Source organism: Cygnus atratus, chromosome 1 (genome assembly GCF_013377495.2).
Source record: "Cygnus atratus isolate AKBS03 ecotype Queensland, Australia chromosome 1, CAtr_DNAZoo_HiC_assembly, whole genome shotgun sequence".
Taxonomy (NCBI): Eukaryota; Metazoa; Chordata; class Aves; order Anseriformes; family Anatidae; genus Cygnus; species Cygnus atratus.
Window position 1 is genome coordinate 97,874,863 of NC_066362.1, and position 25,947 is coordinate 97,900,809.

Sequence of the window (25,947 nt, forward strand, 5' to 3'; positions counted from 1 at the left end):
GCCCCGGGCCGGCAGGGCCAAGCAGGAGCCCCCGGCCCTCCCCGGGGCTCCGGTCCCCTCGGCGAGGCGCAGCCGAGGCAAGCCCGAAAGCACCCTAAAGTCTGGTCTGGTCTGCGGGCACGGCTCCCGCCCAAAGCCTGCCCCCGTCCCCGGCGGCTCCCCGCCCGCAAGGGGCGGGGCGGTGCAGCCGGGGCTCTTTATCCGGCGGGAAGCCGGCGGAATTTTGGAGTTGCGGCTGGAGCAGCGGTGCCGGAGGTAGACGAACGACGACGACGAGGGGACAGCGGGGGGAGAGAGCGAGCAGCCGCTGAAGGAGCACGGTGGTGGCGGCCGGGCGCTGCCGTCGCTCCGCACCTGCCGGGCCGCGCTGAGCCCCGCTCCTCGCCGCCTGCCGCGTGGTCCGCACGCCGCCGCCCCGCACCATGGGCAAGGGGGTGAGCGGCGGGGCCGGGGGGCGCCGCTGCTGCTCCGGGGAGGGGGCTTCGGGGGCGGAGGGGGGGTCTGTCGGCTGGGGGGTGAGGGCCTCCTGGCCGCCGCTCGCCCCCCCGCTTTGTCCGCTCTGCGCCGGGAGGCGGGGGGGCGGCCATGTCGTGTGCGGTGGGGTTGCTGCCGGAGGGCGGCGCCGGGGCCGCCCCGACACATCTCGGTGCCGGGCTGCCGCCCGCTCCGGGGAGGGAGGGAGGATCGGGGAACCAGGGAGGGACGGCTGGAGGTGGCTCCCCAGCGGCGCCACCGCCCCTGGAGGGCTGTGAGGAGCCTGGGCGGCGCTGGAAATGGCCGCGGAGGGAGCGCCCGGCGCCCCTGCGAGGCGCGGAGCCCGGCCCGGTGCGCGGCCCCCCGGGGCCTGGGGGGGTCCTCGGACCGGTGCTGGAGGAGGCTGCGGTTATCTCCTGCCCTCCTGGAGCCGAGCCGGCCAGCGCGGCCGCTCTCGTGGCTCCTGGCCTCTGCAGGAGTACTTTAGACTTGTTGAGACAGCAGGCCCCCGCGGGGGTGTGTGGCCGGGGGGTGTGACAGGATAAAGGGCTGCTTATTAGCGCCAATTTACTTATTAGTAGCCGCGAGGGCAGATAAGGCTTGATAGCATAAGGAAGGTGATCATTCATGACTTTATCATGTCTATCCTGCTAATTGGGCTGATAAAAGCCTCCCAGCATGCTGTGCAGCAGTTTCTATGTGCTCGCAAGGCGCTGTGTCAGCCCGGCTTCCTTCCAGCCTTCAGCCCGCAGCGAGAAGTCCTTAATCCAGATTATATCTCTTAACTATAAACGCATTTGAAGGCTCTTGAAAACAGAAGTGGGAACTTGAAGTTGGATGTTACGGTCAGATGCCCGGCTGGGGAGCAGAAACGAAATGTTCCCGGCCGTCTCTGCTTCCACGTGGAAGGCAGAGCTGTGAGGTGCCCAGAGGCGCAGAGGTGGCGGCCCTCTCCCTGCCTGCTGCCTACAGGTGGTGTGTGCTTCCACAGTGCTGCTCAAACACTACCTGACTCCGCATTGTCCTCATCCATGTGGTACAACCAGCAGTGTTGACACAACAGCATGAATAGGAGACATGGAGGAACACGGCTGAAAGGATGGTTTTTTGGAAAAGGGTCTGAGGAGCACGCAGGGGGAGTTTAGGAGGGTTGCTTTCTTGCATTGGTGAAGTCCTGTTGTAGTCAGATAGCCCTGCGTGATTCATTTTAGGCTAATGGGCAACAGGTAATACGTACAATAATCTCATCTATAATTTTTTTTTTGGCGGGGGGAGGCATTGATGCAGTCTTCTGGATGCTTTAAATCCTCAAAGAAACCTTTTAACTCTGTGTGTGACAGCAGTGCCACAGGCTTTGGGGGCTCAGGCTATCTTGGCTTCACTAATGGGAGTTAAGTGCTTTCCAATATAGAAGGCTAGCTCTAATATATATACACCCAGCTCATTTTCACTTCAAATTACGTGGGTTGTGTGTGCATAGTAAACAATTGGCTTGGAACCGAACCACCAGCATACTACCGGGAAGACTGAGGCAGCCACACACTATTGCATTATTCCTGAAGTCACAAGATTCTCTCATTTAGCAAGGAGAACATGCAGTAATTAGGACCCCCTGAAAAAATAGGGATGTGAAAGAGCAAGGTTGTGGAAAAAAGGGCAGGGCGTGACTGCACAGCTCAACAGCGTGCGCTTGCCCTGACTTAGGGCACCCAAAAAGGAAACCTCCTTCCCATGGGAGCCTGGCGTTGAAGAGAAAGTAAGAGCGTGTGTGTGTGAGAACAAGCTCCCTGTGTGTGGCGGCTGTGAAGAGCAGCTGAGTGGGGTGGCTGTTTTACTTTAGATGGCAATGGGAGGGCTGTGAGCTGTCTGGGTATGTGCATTATCAGGGGAGGAGGGCAGGATTTCATCTCCGTCCACAGACTCCGTCCTCATTACGCTTGCAGGGTGGATGGTCATTACTGCGTGCATGAAGTTGCTTCTGGGGATCGATACTAATGCCTGAACCTGGATTAAATTTTCTTTTCCTGTCAGGAACTGGGAAGGTGTATTGTGTAATAGACCAACTGCGGGGAAATTATGCAAATCAAAGCAATCATCTGGTGCAATTAAGAAATCTCAATGTTACTCTACCTACATCTTTCACTCCCACTTGTTATTGGTATGTTGAGAGGATATTCCTTTGGCCAAAGAAAAGCCTGGGCCTAGTCAATGCACACTTCCTCAAAGCAGTGTGACAGGATAAAAAGGTTTCTGACAGGTTGTATGGGCCTGTGGGTTGCCATCCCACAGCCTAGTGGGGTCCTGACACGCTGAAAGCTGCATGGTCATGCTTTACCCAGACCTTCCCAAGGGGTTGCTGAAGGTACCAGCTCCTCTGGTCTTCACGTGTGTGTCAGACACTGGAGACACTGTCTTTGACTGTAGAGATGCACTAATATGCCACACAAAGAACTGTAGGAGATGTCACTCCTACAGTTTATAATGATACAGCACTGAAAAACAGCACATTGAAAAACACTCTGGTGTTTGGAAAGCCAGTTCTGCACCTGGCTCTTCAGGCAGCTCCATGAGAAGAAATGTTTGTCCCAGGATGTGGAGAAGACTTGAGGAATGTGGATAGTCCCCTTTCAACCTTGAGGATGAAAACCCTTGCAAGTTTTAGTCCTCTTGCCATGCGGGGAAGGCTTGTCCTCCCATAGTTAGGGAGGCAGCTGTCTGCTTGCTGAATCTCAGTAAGGAGAGCTCATGATGAGCAGTTGCTGGCTGTCAAGTAAAAACTGCTTTGTCCTGTCCTAGCTGCTGAGAGCCTGCTCAGCTGAGGCAGGCAGTTGGGCTTTTGATGAAAGATGGGAGGTTGAACACTGCTTTTTGGGAGGCAGTAAGAAGGATCCTGGGAAGGCATTCATGTTCCTTGCTTAGTATTGCATAGGGTCATGGAGCAACATTTCCAGTCCAGTAGGAATGGTCACTATCATGACTCATCTGGTTAATATATTTACTGAAGGTTGTCCCATGAGACAGCAAGACAGTAACTTTTCTGTTTTCTCTGCACAGTTGATTGTAATGACATAAGTACTAGAACAGACTGGGACTCCAGAGACTGCTTAATTTGTTTTGGCTTATTCTTGACACTGCTTGTTGGATTAGGCAATGTTAGGATAGGATCCTTCAGAACTTGTCTGCTGATTTGCACCCCTCTCGTTTCCTGGTCAATCATGGCTTGTGTTTAAAACATCAGCCATGAATGGCTCAATTAGTCCAGAGAGGAAAAGCATAAGTTGCCTCAAAGACAATAGGGTTTTCTGGGGGATGTGTAAGACTGCTTACACCGGTGTCTACAAATGTTCTGCCTAAGCCAATGGAGAAAAAACTTATAAGGGAAGGAAATTTTTTTTTTCTCCGTGGCACTTTTGATGAGTCAGAAGAGTTCCTCAGCTAAGCAAAGTAGCAGATGTGACATTTCTGATGAGACAGACCTTCCTTTGTGTCCAGGCCTTGTGCTCGCATCTTGATAAGATGCGGGTCAGGACTACCGTATGCTTTCTCTTATGTCTGGCAGGAAAAGGAGGGGAGAGCAGGGAGATCTTCCAACGCTGAGAGGCGGCAGGATGGACACCTTGTCCCAGGGCAAGCCTTTGTTGAGCTGATGAGGTTCCTCTGCCAGCACAGAGGCAGCCGCCCTGAGGGCAGAGAACAGGGGCAATGCTTTGATCTGTGCTTCAAGGTCATGTTTGAATGACAGAGCAGGAAGCTCGAGAGCTGAGACCAATACTACTGGCCCACCTTTTCTATAAGGGTGGGATATGGTGGTAAAGCAACAGAAGGGTTGTGCTTTTTTTTTTTTTTCCTTAAACTGAAAAACTGGTAGGCTAGCAAGTACTTGGTTTCTTACAGAAACAAGTAACTGTCTGCTTTTTCTCCTGCCTGCAGCTGATGCTGGGCTCTTTTGTTGAGTTTTTTCTAAGTGAATCATGCATGAACAAGGGCGGTGAGCCTTTTCATGTTGGCCCCCTTGCAGGTTGTCTCTGCAGCTGCTAGAGCTAAAGTTTCCTATGTTCTTGGGCTATAGTCACTGCTGCCCCACTAGGCTAAGTCACTGTACTTGTTGTGGAAGTTTCCAAGAGCCAAGGGTTTTTTTTACATCACTTCCAAGAGCTTGCCACGCTTTTCTGGTGGGGAGGGGGTGAAGCCAGAGGTGCTGGCATGTCAATCAGGGCACCAGCTTCTCCACCTTCATTAGAAATCACTTATTTAAAGCAGTAATCAAAAAGCATGTGTTTCGTGGGGGACTGTTTTGGACTTCTCTGCCAGAGGTCTAGCAGTGGTTGAAGTTGTTCCCTTCAGAGATTGAAGGAAAGAGAGAAGCTTCATGGTGACTTTGTGAATTGCCCCATGGCAAATTCTCATGATGCCGGAATGCGAGGACTGTGCTGTTTGAAGTTCTGTGGCTTTTGCTTTTTTTTGAAATAGTGCAATGGGAGTTTAGGTACAGGGAAGAGAATGTCAAGAATGCTGACAATCTGCAGTTGTGTGTGTCGTTTCCCTGGCTGGGAGGTGGCAAACAGCTAGACTCTGCTCCACTTCTTTAAAACCGTTCCCACTGCACAGCTCTGCAGCTGCGTGCAGGCACACAGGGGATGCAAAGCCCACCTTTACTGATCAGGGTAAGGAGGGGTTCCTCTGTACATGTGAAATGTGTGAATATGTCTGCAGCATGATGCGCCCAAAGCTTTTTTAGAACAATATAAATCGTTGTCTAGATCTGCCTGATGATTTTTGTAGGGAAGCTGTGATTTTTTTTTTGATTATTTTTTAGTGTAGTTTCACTTTTAGTTTGGTTTTCCACTTCTCTTGCAGTAAGTAATAATAAAAATAAGTTTCCTGTGCATGCTGCTGAACAGGACGATTCTTGGATCCTCACAATAGTTTCTGTGTCCAGACCACTCACAGGAATCCGATATGTGATTTGAGGCACTCATGCAAAGAGCGAGGCAGCGCCTTTGAAACCTCTTCTTAATCTTGTTACCGGTTTGACTGAGGTGTTGCTAGCGGCTGTTTCATCTCAAAGTACTTCTCGGAGATCTTACTGGGTGAAAATGTCATCGCATAAAACTTGGCAGGATGTCGTAGGCCCTACACGGGAGGGAAGGGGGGAGGAAAGCAGCTATTGGAGGCATGTGAGAGTTGGGAAGCCTATGGAGTACTTAAAGGAGGAACTGCTCTGTGAGGCCCTGCTGGTGCCTGGCTTCGGTACCTTGCAGGCCGTCCAAGGACCTTGTAGTTTTTTTGGTCTCAAGTGATGCCTGTATTTGCTGCTTCATGCTTTCTTTGTCCTTAGATGCTCATTTACCCCCTCGTGACAAGATCTGAGTCTCTGTGTGATTTAATGTAAAATTAACCGTGAGTAAAGGGAATAAAAATCCATCTGAGTAAAGAGGCTTTAAGCAAATCATCTGCTCTCTGAAGTTTAAGCAGGACTGAGCACGGATCAGGGCTGTGAAAGTGAACTACTCTGTATACCGTTCTTACTGGACAGACTTCCATAAATTGAAAGCAGATTTCTGTTGTGTAACAGCCCAGCTAGAGTGCCAAACTGAGAATGAAAGTGTTTGGAACTTATCCCCAAAATTTGAGTTAGAGATACTACCTCTTACTTATCTTCAGTTGATAGGCTGCTCCTTGCCGGAGGATGTGGAGGACTGAGCAGGGGGAGGAGGAGTTAATGCCTGGAAGGGAACATACGTATGCACTCAGGAATTGGTTTCTTCTGCTCTTCATCACTTTCTGCCTGAGCTGGGGCTCGCACACCAAGACTGACTGCATAGCATGTAGCTTGCTCTCCTCCCAGCCAGACTTGTAAAATGTCTGGCTGTAGGCTGTGATGCTGTTGAGCAGACTTAGCTGCTCACTAACTCTTTTCTTTATTAAAGTGGCGTAACTTTAAAAAAAAAAAAACAAAAAAACACATAATTATTGTCCGACTGGCAGTCTTGTGTATATGGCTCATATCTCCTGCTGTAGAAGCTGAGCACAGGGGTTTCTTAACAGTACTGTGTTTTCTCTTGTAGGCTGGAAGAGACAAGTATGAGCCTACTGCTACATCCGAACATGGCGCAAAGAAGAAAAAGGGGGCGAAGGTGGAGAGGGACATGGATGAGCTTAAAAAGGAAGTCTCAATGGTAAGAGTTGTAAGGCATGGAAAGAGCAGCTTTAAGAATGTTCACAAAGCCTTGTGCCTCACGTGGCTTCTTGTAGAAAAGTGCTGGTGAGCTGACAGCATGGAAGGCATTGATTTCCATTCTTGTCCCCTCTGCCTCCAAACTAGACACCCTGTGAGCATTTCAGCATCAAGATGGCCATGCAGTAGGCCCTGAAAACATCACTTCTTAAAAGCATTTGACACAGAACCCAAGTCTCTGTTTGCCTGGGTTACACGCATCAAAGCGTAGCTGCTTTTCCTCACCCAGGCGAGCATTGTCTGGATAGCAGCAGTACTTCTTTGTGCTGTCATGTGGGTGAGACTGCTGTTTTCATTCCAGCTGAGGAGTGGAATCTGTACAACTCCATTTACTGTTGGCCTCAGCTCAGACTGACCTCAGTATTAGTATTCCTTAATCATGTTTGAGGATGTGAGGAGTGTCTACCATCCCCATCCGTGAATGCTGGATGCTGCTGTACATATGTATGAGTATCATGTGGCTTAGATCTGCCCTCCTTGAAACTGACAAGGCTTTATTTCTGTGCTGTGTATGGAGACTGGGCTCACACTTTTTTTGGCCCTGTTTGTTAGGGAGAGGGACTGCTAAAAGTTGCTCAAAGATCCAGTTTTGTGTTTGGTAGCGATGCTAGCTTAAGGCATCTGTTCCTTCCAGTGCCACTGTTTAAGTGAGATACTGCTGTGTACTTTTTTTTTTAAGCTGAAAATAAACTGGCTGTGAAACAGAGCCTTTTTGGGGAAAAAACATTACTTAAGCTGGCAGCATTACTTAAACACGTGAAATTACACAGCTAATCTTATGTACACCTTTCTTTCCAATCCCTGCACCTCCTGCAACCAAAAACAAACAAACAAAAAAAAAATAGAAGCCTCACAGAATTTGCTGTGAGCGTTGACTGCACTGAGATAGTCAGATTGCTTATAAAGCTGTTATGTTGTGCCCTAATATCCAGAAGAATGCTGAAGAGGAGACTGCTTTGAGTTCCTGAATGCGATAGGAAGATTCTAGCTTATCTTTTCTGTGACAAGAATCTTAATCTTACTGAGGTGTTACAGACGAAACCTGGTGACGGGGCGAATTGTTGAGCTTGTGCTGACCAATCTGCAGGTAGTGTGGTCACCCCTCATCTTTCTTCTCTTTCAGGATGACCACAAGCTCAGCCTTGATGAACTTCATCGTAAATATGGAACAGACTTAAGTCGGGTAAGTAGGCTTTGTTTTCCCTCCCTCTTTGCTCTGATTGGAAAAGGAGCAGTCTCGGCTCAGAGCACTTCACAAAGGGAGATCTGGGTGGTCTGTTTCTTTGCCTTTTTTTGTTTAATCTTTGCTCTTCCAGTTAAGTTTCCCAGGCTTTGAGAGAACTGTTGAGCTCACAAATACTCCTCTTCATCCTCCCACTGTACAGCCAGCATGCAATGCTTTAGTGACTTTGTTTTCTAACAAAGTCACTGTTATCTGCCTCTGAATTGTTCCAAGGTCAAATTGATTCTTGTTTTTTGTTTTTTTTTTTTTCCTTAGGAGCTTGTAATAAAGGCAAATGTTTGTTATATTGCAGATGTAGTCTAGTGAGCTAGTACATGCCAGAGACTTGGCGATGGTTAGTAGTAGTTAAAAATTCTACCCTTTCATAATAGCAGGTGTGCAAGTGTTCTGGCTAACCTCAAAGGCTAGTGCAGAAGCACTGCAGTGATTCTGCAGTGCACCTTTGCTCTTGTTTGCTTTAAGGTGTTTTTTTTTTCAGGATTGCATACAGCAACAAGTCTGCTCTGTCTCTGTTACAGAAGACTTGCATGCTTCTGTCAAAGACCTTGGCTTCTAAAAGCTGAACTTCCTGGAAAGACAATCTCAAGTGTCATCATCTTTATAGTCCCCAGCTTTCACTTGTTCCATAATTTGATAGGATGGATTGCACTGGGCTGTTCATCAGTGATCAAAGTCTGCTGCTGTAGCACTCTTCCCTTGCCTGCCTTCTGTGTTGTAGCCATATGATGTGCAGGCTCCTCAAGTAGCATCCAATATCCTGTAGCTCCTCTTCTAGCATGCAGCTTTCACATCCTGCACTTCTGTTGCAGAGCCCTGGCAGCTGTGGAGGTTTCCATTATCTGTTAGCATCTCCTTATTGCTGTGGCAGGCCTCTACCTGCATTCTCAAGTAGAAGATGAACAAATTTAAAACTACTTTCCCCAGCCAGTCTTGCCACAATGCCTCTAAAAGTAACTTCTCTTCTAGGGTTTGACTACTGCACGTGCAGCTGAGATTTTGGCTCGTGATGGCCCAAATACCCTCACGCCCCCACCCACCACTCCCGAATGGGTGAAGTTCTGTCGGCAGCTCTTTGGAGGATTCTCACTCTTGCTGTGGATTGGTGCTATTCTGTGTTTTCTGGCTTACGGCATACAAAGTGTGATGGAGGAGGAGCCCAACAAAGATAACGTAAGTAAAAAAAATGTCTGCTTTACCTCAAAGGCAGGCTGAGCAGCCTGTTTGGCATAAAACATATCAGCTTCCTCTAAGCATTCAGTCCAGAAGCTTTTTCCATAAGTACGGGAAATTCAGTGGGTGAGCTTAACATGTTTTGGAGTGCTTCCACATAATGAAACGGACAGCCGACTTCCTTCATGTTGTGTTAACAACAGTAGCTTGTGGACAGCCTTTGTGTACAAAATGTACGGAGACTGCAATTACCTCCATGTTTTGTAATGGGGCATTTAAATACCAAGCAATTTATCTGGACAAGCTGGAAGCCTTTCAGGCAGATCACGCTCTGAATCACTTTCTCTGCTCCTTGTAGCTGTACCTAGGTATTGTGTTGGCAGCTGTGGTTATCATTACTGGCTGTTTCTCGTATTACCAAGAAGCAAAAAGTTCCAAGATCATGGAGTCCTTCAAGAACATGGTGCCTCAGGTATGGAATACCTCGTTCCCTTGATCTGCCGCACTTGCTCTGAGTTATTAACTGTTTTAAACATGAGCCTCAATCACAAAATGCCTTGCGGTGAATGCTGTGTGTTTGCTTTTAGCAGGCAAGATGTCTCTCGTGCCAAGCTGTTAGTGTGGGTTTCTTGCTCTTAATGTTGAGGGGAACGCTAGTTCCTCTTTTTGCTCCAAGTAATTATGCTAATGATCCAGGGCAGTTCCTGGCACCCTGTGAGTTCCACCAGCTTATTAAGTCCATAACTTTCTTGATAGCATAGGGAATTCTGTAACCGCTGTGATAAATGAGCGCTAAAACTCAGAGGACATGGACAGTCTGTATCATACCTAACCATCTTACTGTCACCTTGGCAACAAGGAATTTAAGTAGTGAGAAAACATGAACAGCTATCTTTCTTAAATGCATCTGAGATAAACATGTTAGCACAAGCAGAAAGTTCCTTAGATGCATGAGACAGCTATTTTAAGATGCTTGGATGTTTTGAGCACCTTTCTTAAGAGTTGCTTTTGACATAAGTTGTTTCTTTACTGTCTTTCAGCAAGCTCTTGTAGTCAGAAATGGTGAGAAGATGAGCATAAATGCTGAAGGTGTTGTAGTTGGAGATCTAGTGGAGGTGAAAGGAGGAGACAGAATTCCAGCTGACCTTCGGATCATATCTGCACATGGTTGCAAGGTGAGCAGCGACAGGCTGTCTGAAAGCTTCATAATGGAGGATGATGAATTAGTCTGGTTTCTAAGAATTTCTTCTATGTTGTGAGTGGGTTGAGTGGCGGAGTAAAAGAGGAAGGTGGGGGGAGCGCCTGGTGTTTTATCAGCTGTCGCTGCTGAATCATCTGTCTGGCTGCGTATGAAGTAGTACTCTCGTCCATGCAGGTGGATAACTCCTCACTTACTGGCGAGTCAGAGCCTCAGACCAGGTCTCCAGACTTCTCCAATGAGAACCCACTGGAAACCAGGAACATCGCCTTCTTTTCCACCAACTGTGTGGAAGGTACGTGGCTCTTCCTAGCTTGCTAAAGTATTAACAATGCTAGGGAGTGAACTCCATAGGTAAGCAGTGCAGATGTTGTGTGTGTTTAGTGTACTAGCTGCTAGCCCACTCCTGCCATGCAAGAGCAGGCTGAAAGTTCCCAGTGAAGGCTTTCCATTGCCCATTCCAACTCCAGGACGGTACAATGGGCAAAAGACTCCACAGCACTACTGTTTTTGTATGCTTCTCCCAGAGGAGCAGCTATATGGTGCGTTTTCAAGCATGATGACTATGTTACAGCAATGTTAAATCACAAAATACCGTTATTTGAACAAAGAGGGCTAGGCTGAGGTATAGGAAACAATACAGCTGCTGTAGAAATTAGGAATTCCAAACATTTCTGGCAAGACTTCTGTAGTAGCATCAGGTATTGTGGTAGGTCCTTTAAAGGAGGGAGGAGGACATAATCCACTTCTTGAAGACTTCTTTCTCCCATTAATTGCTTATGCAATTGGTACTTGAACCAAGTGGATTCTTGATGCCCTGGGGTAGAAGGGAGAGGGCATACAGCATGGCTAGTCATGCATAAATCTTTTGTAGCCCTTATCTCCACTTATTTCTGGAGACTAAAAAAGCTGTGGTGGGAGGCCTTGGCCCGTTGGATTGCCTACCTGCATTCTCTTGGATGAGGCTTCCTAAACCGTAGGACAGGCTGAACAAGCTCAGTTTAGGGTATTGGGAAGGGGGATTGTCTTCTAAAGCCTGCCTTTCTTCTAGGCACTGCCCGTGGCATTGTTATCAGGACTGGGGACCGCACTGTGATGGGTCGTATTGCCAGTCTGGCATCTGGACTGGAAGGGGGAAAGACTCCTATTGCCATGGAGATTGAGCACTTCATCCACCTCATCACTGGAGTGGCTGTGTTCCTGGGTGTCAGCTTCTTCATCCTCTCGCTTATCCTTGAATACACTTGGCTGGAGGCTGTAATCTTCCTTATAGGAATCATTGTTGCCAATGTTCCTGAGGGACTGCTCGCAACAGTCACGGTGAGTGAAGTTGGAAGAAGACGTTGACTTAATGCATAAACTGTATGGTTCTTCAGGAAATGGAGTGCTTCATGCTCAGCATGTATTTGCAGAGGTGAACCTAAAGTTCTGTAGGTTCTGCGTGTGGTGAGTGTATAGGGTTAGGTTTTATAAATTTAGTGTATTCTGATCAGTTGCCTGAATCAGTCTCCGGTTCTGCAGCTGTTTATCCGATGAAGGTGGGTCTCTTGAGTTAGACCTGCACAGAGGCTTGGCATTGTAGAATGATGTGAGTAAGGCTAGGAGTCCTGAATTTGGCTTCTCTCCCTTTTTCTGTGGTGGGGAGGGGTCCTTCTACTCAGAACTACTGAGTGTTGATTTGTTGTGGTTTTTTTTGTTTGTTTTTTTTTTTTTTTATACCCACATGCACACCAGCCCCCCAGTCCTGAAGGGCTACCAGAGCATCTAGCAAGTCTTGCTGTTATCCCCGGTTTTGATCCGGGAGCTGGCAGAGGTTCTTGTAAGCTTGGTTTCCCATATAGACAGAGAAGAATCTAGGTGTTCTTAGGTGTGTAGGGGGTGGTGGTGGACAGGTATAGAGGCTTCTATGCAGCTTTAGGCTGCAGAGCAGCAGCCGAAGCAGCAACTGAACATTTGGGAGTTTGAACCCCGCAGAACTTCTGGCAAGAAAATAACTGGGTCTGCTTGCTTCCTATACTAGTAAGTTGTTGCCCTATCTCCAGGGCTATTCTGGGCTTTCTTCTACATGGTCTGCCTCTACCTATTTTGAGAGTTCCTCTGATTAGGGAACTGTAATGTTAAATGTTAATTAACACTAAGATGTTAGTCTAGGGCATGTTATCTCCTTCCTAATGCACTGAGAAGCAGGAGGCTGAAACCTTAAGCCATTTTCTGGAGAAAACTGTCACTTAAACGTAGTATAAGAGCTGGGCCTAAGCACTGCAGTTCATGCTCACCCTGCTGGTGTGCAATAGCAATCTCTGCAGGGTGCATAATTTTGTCATTCCATGCCCACAGTGAGTGGGGTGACACTGTATTAGTGCACAAGCATATCTAACCTGTTGTTTTCCTTATCTCCAGGTATGTCTGACACTAACAGCCAAGCGTATGGCTCGCAAGAACTGCTTGGTGAAGAACCTGGAAGCTGTGGAAACTCTGGGATCCACATCCACCATCTGCTCTGACAAAACAGGCACTCTGACACAGAATCGCATGACAGTTGCACACATGTGGTTTGACAATCAGATTCATGAGGCTGATACTACAGAGAACCAGAGTGGTAAGGCCATCTTTGTGCTGCAGGCATCTCTTTTTTAAAAAGGGTTTTGTGTAAGAGCCTGTGTTTCTAGCTCTTTAGTACAAGTGAAGTTCATGGTGCAGGGACTCCTATCATGATCTGCTAAAAAGCTTGTGGTGAATTATAGAAAGCTTTGCACTATACCACAGTTGTTTAATCCATAAACGGATTACCTAAATCCATAAACAGGAGAAAATCCCTTGGCTGCCTTTGCATCAAACCAGTCCATTGGAATTTTAACCTCTTGAACGTTCAGGTCCTTATTTCCACAAAAAGGACAGACATCAGGTACTGCAAAGTACTGAATAGCAAATTACTTCTGCCAAAATGTATCCCAAATTGCCTCGTCCTAAGTTGTGTGTGAAGCTTTAATAGTGGACAGAAGAGATGTTGACACTGATAATGAATTCCTTGAGACTAGACATGGACTGAAATGTCCCATGTTGAAGTAGACAGCTACTCTTGGACGGGTTTTCCCAGAACATCCTGGTTGTGGTAACAATGAATGAAGTGTCTGTAAGAGTTGAGCAGGAAATTTCTTCCAGATACTGATAAGAATCTGAAATCTCTGCATGCTGTGCAATTGAGAGGTACTTATCTCTCTAGAACTATGTTTAGTAAGTACAACCAAATTCAGGAGTTTTCTAGCTGTCATCTACCTTGTGAAAGGTTGTACTTGCAACACGTTACCGGCATAACCTTCCTCCAGTGGTGCTGCTGTTCTCTGCCCTGCTCCCCCAACCACTACAAAACATTGTTCTTGTCCGAACCACTTAAAGCTACTTTATTGTTCTTAGTCTTTAACGCTAGCAAAAAGTAACAAGCTATAAATAAAGTGTTATTTGGAAGCACTTAGTTCTGGCTTGGCAACAGTTGGCTTGGCTGCAGTAGAAATAAACACAGAAGATTCCTCTTTGTGGAAAGTACATCAGCTTATCAGTTAACTGTTCACTTCATCTCCCTTGAAGCCAACTTAAGAGGCAGCATGGGAGAAGCATTCTCTTTCTATGTACTTAAGCATTGTTTCTTTGGGGGTGTTTCATCCAACTTACAGGTTGTCTCACTTTACCTATCACCCCAGAAGTGACACCTAGTATCCCTTCCTCACCCCTCTCTGAAGGGATGTTGCTTGTCCAGTTTTCCTTGACTGTGCTAGCATGGTCTCTGCTGTTGAATGCATCAGTTACTTGGCAGTAGAGGTGTTTTCTTGTGCTATCACTTTTTCACCATCAGGTCTTAAAATAATCAGCTGCTTATCAAGTACCTGGGGAAGGGGGTGGGGAAACAAAGGAGCTGTAGTGTGCTAACAGGCTCTAGGTGAGTCTCCTTCTCATGAGGTACAGGCTTCTCACTGTTAAGCCTGTGGAGTATTGTGTTTGTGGGGTTTTTTGGTTGTTTTTGACATTCTTCCTCTGCTTTCAGGTGCTTCCTTTGACAAGAGTTCAGCTACTTGGACTGCTTTGTCCAGGGTTGCAGGTCTCTGCAACCGTGCTGTGTTCCAGGCCAATCAGGAAAATGTACCAATTCTTAAGGTGAGTTTCTAAAACAAACACTTGCATTGCTCCTTCCCCACCAGTCTCCCATAATGACACTAAATTTCATCAGGAACTCTGAAACAGAGACATCTGTAACTCATGATCTCAACTGCAGTCTAGTGCCCTTATAGGAAATTTGCTATGGGCAGAGGAAATGGGACAGGGAAGATGCTTTCCACAGCAGGCTCTTTGCCATCCACTGTTATCTTTGGTTTGTTTGGGGGGTCAGATGCATTGGAAAGCACTAGGAAGGGCCAGAAACTTTTTCTAGGCAGTTTCCCCTGTCTGGCTGTTCCAAGAATTGCTGTTTCTGTCATGTATATACTTAAAAGCCACAAACACCCATTTCTGGGAGCCAGGATAAGTGGACACTAGAGTTGCGGGAGCAGCAGCCGTGGGACTGTTTGTCTTTGGCCATTCTGTTCTCACTGGCAAGTCTTAGTTTTTTAAGTTTTTGCTGGTTCAGCATGGGTGCAAATGCCGACATAACATCAACATGGATTCCTGATTCTGAACTGTGACCAAGCCAGGGCCGAATTAACCGTACAATGCTCATAATCTGTCAAATATTAGTCATGTTATGTCATAAACTTCCCAAGCATATTCTCGTAATGTGGTGATGGAAGTGATAGAATAACTTATTTTTCCATAGCAGTTCTGACTGTAACTTCTGGTCTTTTTTTTTTTTTTTTTAACATGTAAGATAGAGCTGGACTTCCTCCAGTCTAAGGAAGACTGAGCAAAGAATAGTTTTAGAGAAGTTTTTAGGTACCAACGTAGTAGTGTAAAAGTAGAAGAAAATATTCAATATTCATGGACAAAGGAGACAGAAGGGCAAGAAATAGTTTAAATTACAGCAAAGGAAATTCAGGCAGAACAAAGAGCGCACACAGATCTCCAAGGCTGAGGGCTCACCTGCAGTCTCTACCAGTGCTACCTTTACTTTGGGGAGTGGGGAAGGGAATAGATTAAACCTTCTCATCCAGAGGCTTGTTAAGGTGATCTTGTCTTGGGGTGGGAGAGGGCGTACAAGTATCTATCTCTGTGCATGTCATTAGTTTTCATCTTGCATTTGCTGTTCTTCATGACAAATAGCTTATGGTAGGTGACTGAGAAATCCCTCATATCAGTTCTTAAAATTCACCACTTATTCTCTTTCTGACTTCACCTGGTTAGCTGACCCTCTCTACCATTTAAAAGGGCTTGGCTTTGGTATCAGAAGACTGCTATTCTCTCAGACAAAAGGCCTAGCATTCTGAAATGCAGCTCTTTGTCAGGACTGGATGATGGAAATATTCTTTACTGCTCACATGTTATGTAGAACCTGGGACTGGGCTGAGTTGAAAGCACTTTTTTTTTTTTTTTGACATGTCTGATCTTGTGGTGAGTTCATTGGAACATGCCCTTTGATAGTTGTCTCTTTTCCTCAGAGAGCAGTGGCAGGGGATGCCTCCGAATCAGCACTTCTGAAATGCATTGAATTGTGCTGTGGTTCTGTCAAGGAGATGAGAGAGAGGTATCCCAAAGTGGTGGAAATACCTTTTAACTCTACCAATAAGTACCAGGTAAGCATGTTTCTCGTTTCTCTCTTGAGGGGGAGACACTGTGTGAAGTACTTATGTAAATTTGCATGAAGACTACTTCAAAATTTGTCTTGACACCAGAATCTTGTCTAGCCGTTACTGCCTGTAGACTGCTCAAGTCTATATAAAGCTAGTGAAAAATATTTAGTTACGCTGTGTAAGAGCTGCTGGAGCTACCTTGACAAAAAGGCATCAGTTGCTGAAAGAAGATGAGACTGTTTCCCACCTGTGCAGCAGTAGTGCACAGAGAATAGAAGAACTCAGAGCTGGGGCTATAAATGAGCTGCAGGGAAATGATCTTAGAGGTGAAGCTTGGATACAAAAGGCCTGTGCCACATTCTGTAGTTTTATGGTAATGTTAAAGAATATGTAGTAAAACATATTAGGAGGAGATTCTTCGCTGTAAGGGTGGTGAGGCACTGGCACGGGCTGCCCAGAGAAGCTGTGGATGTCCCATCCCTGGAGGTGTTCAAGGCCAGGCTGGATGGGGCCTTGGCCAGCCTGATACAGTGGATGGCGTCCCTGCTTATGGCAGGGGTGTTGGAGTTAGATCATCTTTAAGGTCCCTTCCAACCCTAGCCATTCTGTGAAAACCTTACTTTGAGGGACCTTCTTAAATTCTAGATGAATGAAAAATAGAGCAGAATGTCACCAATAATCCTAAGCTACCCTAGTCACAAAAAACTTAAGTGATGGTGATGTGCTGGGAAGGTCATGAGTAAATGTCTAAAACATTAATTTCTTCCGTCCTAGCTGTCTATTCACAAGAACGCAAATCCTTCAGAATCGCGTTACTTGCTGGTGATGAAGGGCGCTCCAGAGAGGATCTTGGATCGGTGCAGCTCCATTCTTCTTCATGGCAAAGAGCAACCACTGGATGAGGAAATGAAAGATGCTTTTCAGAATGCCTACCTTGAGCTGGGAGGCCTTGGGGAGAGAGTGTTGGGTAAGGAAAAACAACCTTAATGATAAGGAAAGACTTGTCCCTCATGCTCTGGTGCAGATTCCCCATAGGTTAGATGGAGTGTTGGTTATACTGGAGAAATGAAGTGTGCTGAGTCAAGGTCACTTCATTGATACGTATAGGAACAGCCCTGTCTTTAGCTCTTAACCTACAGGGTAGCCTGCAGGGTCTTGTCCTGCCCAGTAGCTGGGTTGCCTGGATCAAAGTGAAGCAAAGTATTTGAGCCCTTCAATCTCTATGGGGCCACATCATATTAGATTTGCTCTGCTACACGTGAACCAAGCTGTGTTTGGGCACCTAGCAACAGCTATTAGTTATCAGAATATGAGTGAAACTCCTGTTTCAATAGCTCTGGCTGAACCTATGACGTTGCCCTGCTATTGCAGAGCTGTTTGCAGAAGCAATAAACGTTCACGCTCTCTGCCTCTTTGATGTGTAGGAACAGAATAAACGCGGGTTTTGATGTGTTGCAGGATTCTGTCACTTGGCTCTGCCTGATGACCAGTTCCCCGAAGGCTTCCAGTTTGACACGGATGAAGTGAACTTTCCTGTGGACAAACTGTGCTTTGTAGGATTGATGTCTATGATCGACCCTCCTCGTGCTGCTGTGCCAGATGCTGTTGGCAAATGCAGAAGCGCTGGGATTAAGGTAGCCACTTTCTGGGCTGAAATTGCCTAGCTTTAAACCTCTGGATATGAAGGGGAAGGGCTTCCCATGTTGTGTGTGAGGCTGTAATGTGGGTGAAAGGAAGTATTGGTCAAGATCTAACCAGTGCTGCTTTAGGTTTCATTTCCTAGTTCAACTGAAGTGGTTATATGTGACTGAAAAATTAGTTGGACTCCAGACTTGTAGGACACTGGCAGACACTGTAGTGGTGTTTGTCCCGAAACATGTGATTTGGCTCAGGTGTCGTTCTGTATGTCCCACAGTACTGACTGCAATCAGAGAATAAAAAGCACAAATTGGAGAATGAGCTGGAGATGTGGCTCTGGGGTTACCGATTTTGTCTTCCCTCCACCTCAATCCCTTGCAAATGCATAACAGGCTATACTACCTGTACCTCAGGCTTGCTGTGTACCGGGACTCCATAACGGAACAAAAGCCACGTGGCCCTTCAGTCTCAAGGGATCCTGTCTGATGGGCAGTGCTGCTCTGCAGCATGGGCAAGGCTTTCACGGCAGTCTGTTTGCATTCCAGGTTATCATGGTTACTGGAGACCATCCGATCACAGCCAAAGCCATTGCCAAGGGTGTCGGCATCATCTCTGAGGGCAATGAAACAGTAGAAGATATTGCTGCTCGACTCAACATTCCTGTCAGCCAAGTAAACCCTAGGTACTGACTGGTGGGGAACACTAAAGCTCTTCAAAGAATTAAGTATTTGCCTCTCTCCTTGCCTTGGATAATCTGTCGGCATTTCTCCCCAGACATGAAAAGCTTGGCTTAAGCTTAGCTGAGCCTGTTGTGGCTCTTCCACAATGTATCTTGAGTTATGTGAAGAATACATAAAGCTGCCTTGAATGTACATGTAGTTAAAAGTAAGCCCTATCTAGAAAACTTCAGCAGTTCCTTCCTTCCTCTGCCCTGTAACTGCGTATCTTGATGGTCTGCCCCCCAGCTGGGGGAAACAACCAACCAGTGGGCTGGGTGGAGTCTCTTTTTGTGGGGGGTGTAACTTTTTTTTCCCCGTGGAGCTGAGTATTTCCTCTCCACTGAGTTCACAAGCACTACATGCTGACCGAACATACTGGGCAGGAAAGAGTAGCTAGGTAGTGGCATGGGAGAGAAAGGTTTAGGGACTGTTTTGAGCAGTGCTTCTGCAGAGCCCGAAACCACACATTCCTGTGATTTCAGATCTTTAAATTGGGGGTAAAACTAGATTTAACCTCTAACATATTTTAGTTAAGCTGCTTTAGTAAGTTAACTTACAGGTTCATAGGAAAACTCTGCTAAAAGAAAAAAGACTAGTTTGTTGGCCAACTTTGGATTGTGGCTACAAAAAGTCAAGTTGGTTTAACTGTTCTGTACTGCTGAGAGTTGAAACACCACATGTAAACTTGATCACTCAGTGTCCAGTTCTGCTCCTCTTGCTTGCAGGCTCAGTTCTGGGTCTGATTGCAGGTAGGCAAAGAGCAGGACTTGAGCTGGGTAGAGGAATTGCTGGTCAGTAACTAAGCAGGATAAATGTGAAGATGAAATTCTCTCCCTTTATGGGGTTAAAGTTCGTCTTCACAGCCTAGTGCAGAACTGAGGCTTCCTAAGAAAATGTGCTTTGGCATGAGTGGGCTGTTTGCAGAATGGCTGGGCTGTCTGCATTGCTTAGCTTGACCCAGCCTGTGTTTGGCCTGGAGGGTAGCCATGTAGTTTATGAACTGTGAATAGAGACGCCCTGTGGGATGAATTGTTAGGGGAAGACAAGTATTGTGGCTGAATTCTTCTCCCTTTTATTGAGGGTAACTTCACAGCCTAGCAATGCAGGCTGGGGATCACTGGGCTGTGTGACTGAGCATATCAACAGCTGGCTGTAAGGGTGGGGAAGGAATTTCCCTGTCTAAGCTGTGTGAAGTCACTAGCTGCATGGATAATCCCCTAGACCTATAAGGGATGGTATGCTGGGTTAGAGAGGTGGTATTTTGCCGTAGCATGCAGGGTACCAAACCAGTCTAAATATAACATGTGCTTTTGTTGCTGAAGAGAGTAAAATAGGCTGAACTGGCATAGCACGAGCTCTCTGAAAAGCAAAGTGTAGATCAACAGTCTGTTGGAAAAAGGATTGCTTGCAGAAGACGAGAGCATCTTTTGTGATGTTAGAAGCTAACTGCCTGAGCCAGGGGTTCCTCTCTTGCAGGGAGACCGAGAGCTGTGGAAACAATTTGTGTATGCCTTGATGCCTTTTGAAAAAGCAGTAGAAAGAACTAGGCTGCTCGTGGGGATTTCTGTCTGTTGCTTGGCACTGCCTTATGTTGCTCATCTGACTTTAAACTTGGAGCATTAGACTAAATGCATAAACTTCTGCGCAGAGGCTGCCTGGATTGGTGCTTAGTCACCCACAGCAAGGGTTGATCTTTACCCAGAGTACTGAATAGCTGTAGCTTTATGGGACAAATACAACTAATAACATAAATCTAACTTATGAAGTAAAATGTTCTTGTTTCTTGATTGCAGGGATGCTAAGGCTTGTGTTGTTCATGGCTCAGATTTGAAGGACATGACTAGTGAGCAACTGGATGACATTCTGATGCATCATACAGAAATTGTCTTTGCCAGGACATCCCCTCAGCAGAAGCTTATAATTGTGGAAGGCTGTCAGCGACAGGTAAAAAGACAGGAGACCAAGGGATTTTTATCAGAGCAATCCCTGGACATGCAAATAAACTATCAAGCAGTGTTGCCTTCCGAAGTAGCAGGGCTAAGTTTTCTCAGTGCCGTCAAGTAATGGGAAAGGACTAAACTTCAGTCTATCAGCATCCATTGGGCTACTGATGTCAGGCTAATTCCTAGTACCTATGTATGCAGATCTTACAGGTGGATTACACTTAATTCTTAAATGCTCTGGAGGTACTTGGGGAGGGGGAGGGTTCAACATGGCTGTAATTCTTCCACCATCTTTGGAGGCTTTGGAGGGAACGGCATGCCTTACTGATAAGCCAAACCTGATCAGAACATAGAAAGGGGTAAGGGGAAGATAAGAGAAACCTTCTATGTCCGAAACATCATATAGATATTTTCAGTCTTTCCCTTATGACTCTTCATGACTAGGGTGCCATTGTAGCAGTCACAGGTGATGGTGTGAACGATTCCCCAGCCCTGAAGAAGGCAGACATCGGTGTTGCTATGGGTATTTCTGGCTCAGATGTCTCCAAGCAGGCAGCTGACATGATTCTGCTGGATGATAACTTTGCCTCTATTGTCACTGGCGTTGAAGAAGGTGAGTTTATAACTGCATCCAAAAGCATGTGGGCACACGTCAGCAATGTTACCGATTGCCCTATGATATAAAAGTTCCTGGAGAGATCTCCGTTCTTGAAGCTTGTTGCCACGACAAGTGTTTTCAAGGAGGGAGAGGGACTTCCTTTCTTCCTTGAATCTTCTGTCTTTCCCTGGGACCAGCGCTACCCTTCGGGACAGCTAACAGTGGAAAGCAGCTGGGTAACAAAAGCTTTGTCCTTTTGCCTATTGCTTTGGCCCTATGGTCATCTCTACCTACTGAATACAACATGTTTTGCTTTCTGGAGAATACCTCTCAAAGAAAAGCAGAAGAGGGGGGTACCTCCAGGGGCTCTTGTTCGACCTTCAGCAAGCAGGGCTTAGTATCATACTGCTGTATGCAGTTAACCTTGCAGGCAAGGATTGTGATGACCAGAAAATGCTACTTTTATACAGGTGATGCAATGCTTGATGTACGCAGTCCTTGTTGCCTTGTATAGCACCCTTACATGCAAGAGAATTCTTCAATTTATTGCACTAGCACTTTGCCATTCCTTGTTACCAATGAAGATGCCTGTGAGCTACTTCTGCTGATAAGCAAGGGTTGTGCTCTTCTCTTCCCTGCCCCAGGGCGTCTGATCTTTGATAACCTGAAGAAGTCCATCGCTTACACCTTGACCAGTAACATTCCTGAAATCACACCTTTCCTGATCTTCATCGTAGCGAACATCCCCCTTCCACTGGGAACAGTCACCATCCTCTGCATTGACTTGGGCACTGACATGGTGAATGTCTTTTTTTGTCTTGAAAAGAATTGTGGATGTTTTTAGGTACCAAAAAAAAAAAAAAGATAGGTGGAAGGAAATACAGTTTTTCTTGAGTGCTTCGATTTAAATAAGTGACCACTTGATACTCCTGTAGAACCTACTCCCTATTTCTTGGCTCTCCCAAGTCTGAGCATCCTTTAGTTCCGTGTAAGGACATACTGGGGAGGGTGGAGGTCACTACCAAATACTACATCTAGGGTTTTGAGGCAGTGCTGTTTCTCAGGCTGAAAGTATGAGGCAGGGGAGGCTATGCACAGTGAAAAACAGAAGTGGTTCTAACGGCAATCCTACCACCTTCAAAGGTCCCTGCTATCTCCCTGGCATACGAACAAGCGGAGAGTGACATTATGAAGAGGCAGCCCAGAAATCCCAAAACAGACAAGCTGGTGAATGAAAGGCTGATCAGCATGGCCTACGGGCAGATCGGTAAGCTGGTCTGGTTGCTCTGGCACTGACTGGGACTCGGTGGTAGTGGGGGGACGTTATTTGCCATCCTGAGTCAGTGACTGTTCTGTTTATTTTGGTAGGGTTGAAATTTGGGCTACGTAAACCAGAACCTTTAGGCTTTTGAGAACTTTCCGTGATCCTGCCCCTACGGCACATAGCGGTGGCTTGTGCAGCTTGATCCATTGAATCGCTTTCACAGTAATTTTGTTTAATTGCATAGCACTGTAAAGGAGCTGGCTGACAACCAGCTCTCCTCTGGTTCAGACTTGTTCAGCAAGAACATAGATCCCATTGTTAGTTTAATTAGAAGTAAAGGATTCTCTCCAGCATATCCCTAAACACACAGCATTAGGAGCCTTGATTAAAGGCAGCTACAGAGACGTGCCTGGTTCACAGGATGGGAGCTCGTGCTTAATTGCGGCAGACCTTGGGAACCTTCTTGACTGTATTTTGCAAAGACTTGGGGGTGGGTGAGGCTTAATGAGAATACAAAGGGAGTTTTATCTGCTGTCCTTGAGTACCATGCATTTCACGGCACAGAGCAAAACACAAGTAACTGTGTACAAAGTTGGGAGCAGAAACTGCTCAGCAAAAGGTCTGCAGTTGAGTTTGATGTTAGCATGAACTACTCCTACAGCTGCCGTTTTGGGAAACTGAGCCCCACAGGGAGCAATTTTTTGAGGTGCCTGAGGCCTCCAGTAAACTGCTTTCTGTTAATTGCACTGCACGGTAGCTTAATCAGTTTCATTCCCTTTTCTTATCCATTCAGGTATGATCCAGGCCCTTGGAGGTTTCTTCACCTATTTTGTAATCATGGCAGAGAATGGGTTCTGGCCCTCTGGATTGCTAGGAATCAGAGTCCAGTGGGATGACCGATGGATTAACGATGTTGAAGACAGCTACGGACAGCAGTGGGTATGTTTTGAGGCACAGCTTAGAGGCTGTCAGACAGAACAGTAATAAATCTGCTGGACTTGTTGCTCACACCAGAGAGCAAAAGCAATGCATCTGAACAAATGTTCTCTACTTTGTCTGTTTCCTAGACCTATGAACAGAGGAAAATAGTGGAGTTCACTTGCCATACAGCCTTCTTTGTCAGCATTGTGGTTGTGCAGTGGGCAGACTTGATCATTTGTAAGACCCGAAGGAATTCCGTCTTCCAGCAGGGGATGAAGTAAGTAGGGCCATCTGTGGAGGATTTGGGGTGGGACCCCAGCACATGGCATTCCAGTTCATCATCTTAGCAGTGTTTGGGCAACTTGGCATGAGTCATAAACAGTCTGCCTTGATGGTGGATAAAGGCACTAGGTGTCTTTCTTGTTCTACCTGCTGCAGTCTGTTGGGGTGAGACGGAGTGGAATGCTGACTTGCGCTGACACACTGTCTGTAGAAGCTAGCTCACCTCGAATGACAGTGGCAGGGAGGTATTCCAGCACAACAGCTTTGTGCGGTGACAGAGCAGCTGAGGTCTTGAGCTGGTGACCTGAACCCCAGCTGCCTTCTGAACTTGTGATGAAGGCAAATGCTGGTTGGTGCAGTTGTGAAATACTCACTCTAGAGACATAACAGGACCGTTCTGACAGCTATAGCCAGCAGCTTGGACTGCCTGGTAGTCCCCACCTGATGGACTTCTGGGCTAGCCCAGAATGTCTGTCTTCAGTCACTACCATGTGGAAACAAGGGTGGGTTCTAGGATATCGTCCACAGGAGCATTTTGTGCCTGACTGTTTTCTCTTTTGTTTCTTTTAGGAACAAGATCTTAATATTTGGTCTCTTTGAGGAGACTGCTCTGGCTGCTTTCCTTTCCTACTGTCCTGGGATGGATGTTGCTCTAAGGATGTATCCCCTCAAGTAAGTTGTATCATGTGTTTTGTGCAGCAGGCTACACCACAGAACAAGAGTGCTTGAGTGGGGAGATAGAGAAGAGCAGCTACTCTTGTACTTGTATGGGGGTATTTTTATGGGTAGGGGACTGTACCTCCAAAGAAAACAAGCTGAATTGCTATAAAATATAGACCAGCTATCTCCTCTTTACTGAAGATGACATCTTGTGCCTTTTCCTACCTTCCAAAGAATTAGCACAAAATCTTTCAAGAGGCTGCTACATAGGTGCAGTTAGATCAGTTGGTGCATACTAATATTCCTAATGGTTGAGAGAGTGCCAGCATCTTAAGCGTTGCCCAACGGCATTGCAACATTTCATGACAGGATTTAGTCTCAAACAAGCTTAACTGTCACTTAACTTCCATGAAATCTTCATGACAAAAAAATAAACACAAGAACAAAACAACAACAAAAAAACCACTCCTGATATGTTTTGCATTCTGCTCAGAAGTGTTGTTTGGAGTTAAGTGCTGAAGTGCTAGAGTTTCTTAACAAAAAGCTGGCATCTGCCCAGTGCCTGCAGCAACTGGATGTTAGCACATGTAAGTCATAAGGGAAAGCAATGCAGTTTGAATGAGCTAGACTGTGGGTACAAAGGTTATAGGCACATAGAGGAAATGTTGCTGGATTAATAGGTGGGGAGGTGCTGGTACAGAGACGAACAAAGGAGCTATGACACACCTTGTGTTGGAATTAATATCCAAAAGTGGATTAACGTATTGCAGTAAAAAAGTGGTAATTCTTGGCTTGGAGCATTCTCATTGAACCACAGCCTCGTGGGAGTGGGTGCACTGGCAAGCTGGGACTAGCCAGCCTTCCAGATCTGTACTCTATGCTATCAAATCAGAGCTCTTCTAGGCAAAGAGCATTTCCTCTGCCTGTGTTCTCATTGTCTTCTCTCCCAAACAGGCCCACGTGGTGGTTCTGCGCCTTCCCATACTCCCTCCTTATATTCCTCTACGATGAAATCAGAAAGCTCATTATCAGACGCAACCCTGGTGGTAAGAATGCGTTGCTAATTTGTGTTTCCTTCCCTACCTCCTTGTGCTGCTGAGGTGTGCTTGGGGACCCCCAGTGCTGAGCACCACGTGGGGGTGTGTTTTGCTGCGTTTTCTTATCTTTGATAACTTGAGCCACTTAAGCTGCAGTGAGCTGCAAGGCAGTTCTTCCCTCCACCTTGGAGACTTGGTGGCATGTCCCTCCCATCAACAGTGCAGTTGGTTCAAATTAAGGACTCCGTCCCTCTCCCTGTCTTCTCCCTAAGTATATGAAAGTATTAATAATTCTTTTTTTACTTAATTCTGTGCATTAATGCTTGGGACATTTTAAAAAGCCAAAAGAAGGCCTGAAAGCTGCAGCACCCCAATTACCTGGCAGGAGTTTATGTGACCAGGTCGCTTTCTAGCACATGTATGGCTGTACAAGTTTTCAGAGCCTGAAAGAAGCTCTCTGGATTAGTCTTAAAGCTGTAAAGTTCACTTCTCCGTCCTTTTATCTTCTAGGTTGGGTGGAAAAAGAGACCTACTACTAAAAAGCGCCTGTAGAACATTCCACACACAGCCCATGCCACCTCTCCACCATCTCCCCTGTGTGCATGTACTTCATCTTTGCAAGCGCAGAACTGTGCCTGGGCAGGAATGAGCTGAAACTGAAGGAAGCATGAAGAAACATGGACTGGAGGAGGAAGCAAGGGGGAAGAATGGGGGGAAGTGTCAGACCATCAGTCCATGGGGATGAGAGATTGAGTAGCTTTATGTGCCTTTGTTTTTTGTAAAAGGAAACAGAAGATTTTATATGTGGATTTTTACAAATAAAGATGGATTCTAAGAGGATGCCCCCA

General features: G+C 46.4%; 1 protein-coding gene across 2 annotated transcripts; it reads left to right on the plus strand.

Moving 5' to 3' along the window:
* On the plus strand, positions 1-25,947 carry ATP1A1 (ATPase Na+/K+ transporting subunit alpha 1). 2 transcript variants are annotated; one of them, XM_035540503.1, is made up of 23 exons: positions 1-434; positions 6,543-6,653; positions 7,836-7,895; positions 8,922-9,125; positions 9,484-9,597; positions 10,166-10,300; positions 10,501-10,618; positions 11,375-11,643; positions 12,724-12,922; positions 14,363-14,472; positions 15,906-16,040; positions 16,812-17,004; positions 17,496-17,671; positions 18,221-18,357; positions 20,188-20,338; positions 20,782-20,950; positions 21,580-21,734; positions 22,079-22,202; positions 22,993-23,138; positions 23,267-23,397; positions 23,973-24,074; positions 25,017-25,108; positions 25,610-25,947. In XM_035540503.1, exons 1-23 carry the CDS (start codon positions 423-425, stop codon positions 25,636-25,638), a joined length of 3,072 nt encoding a protein of 1,023 aa, XP_035396396.1. In that variant the 5' UTR covers positions 1-422; the 3' UTR covers positions 25,639-25,947. The 2 variants fall into 2 exon arrangements, with proteins under 2 accessions (XP_035396396.1, XP_050569339.1); XM_050713382.1 differs by lacking the exon at positions 1-434 and adding an exon at positions 5,073-5,138.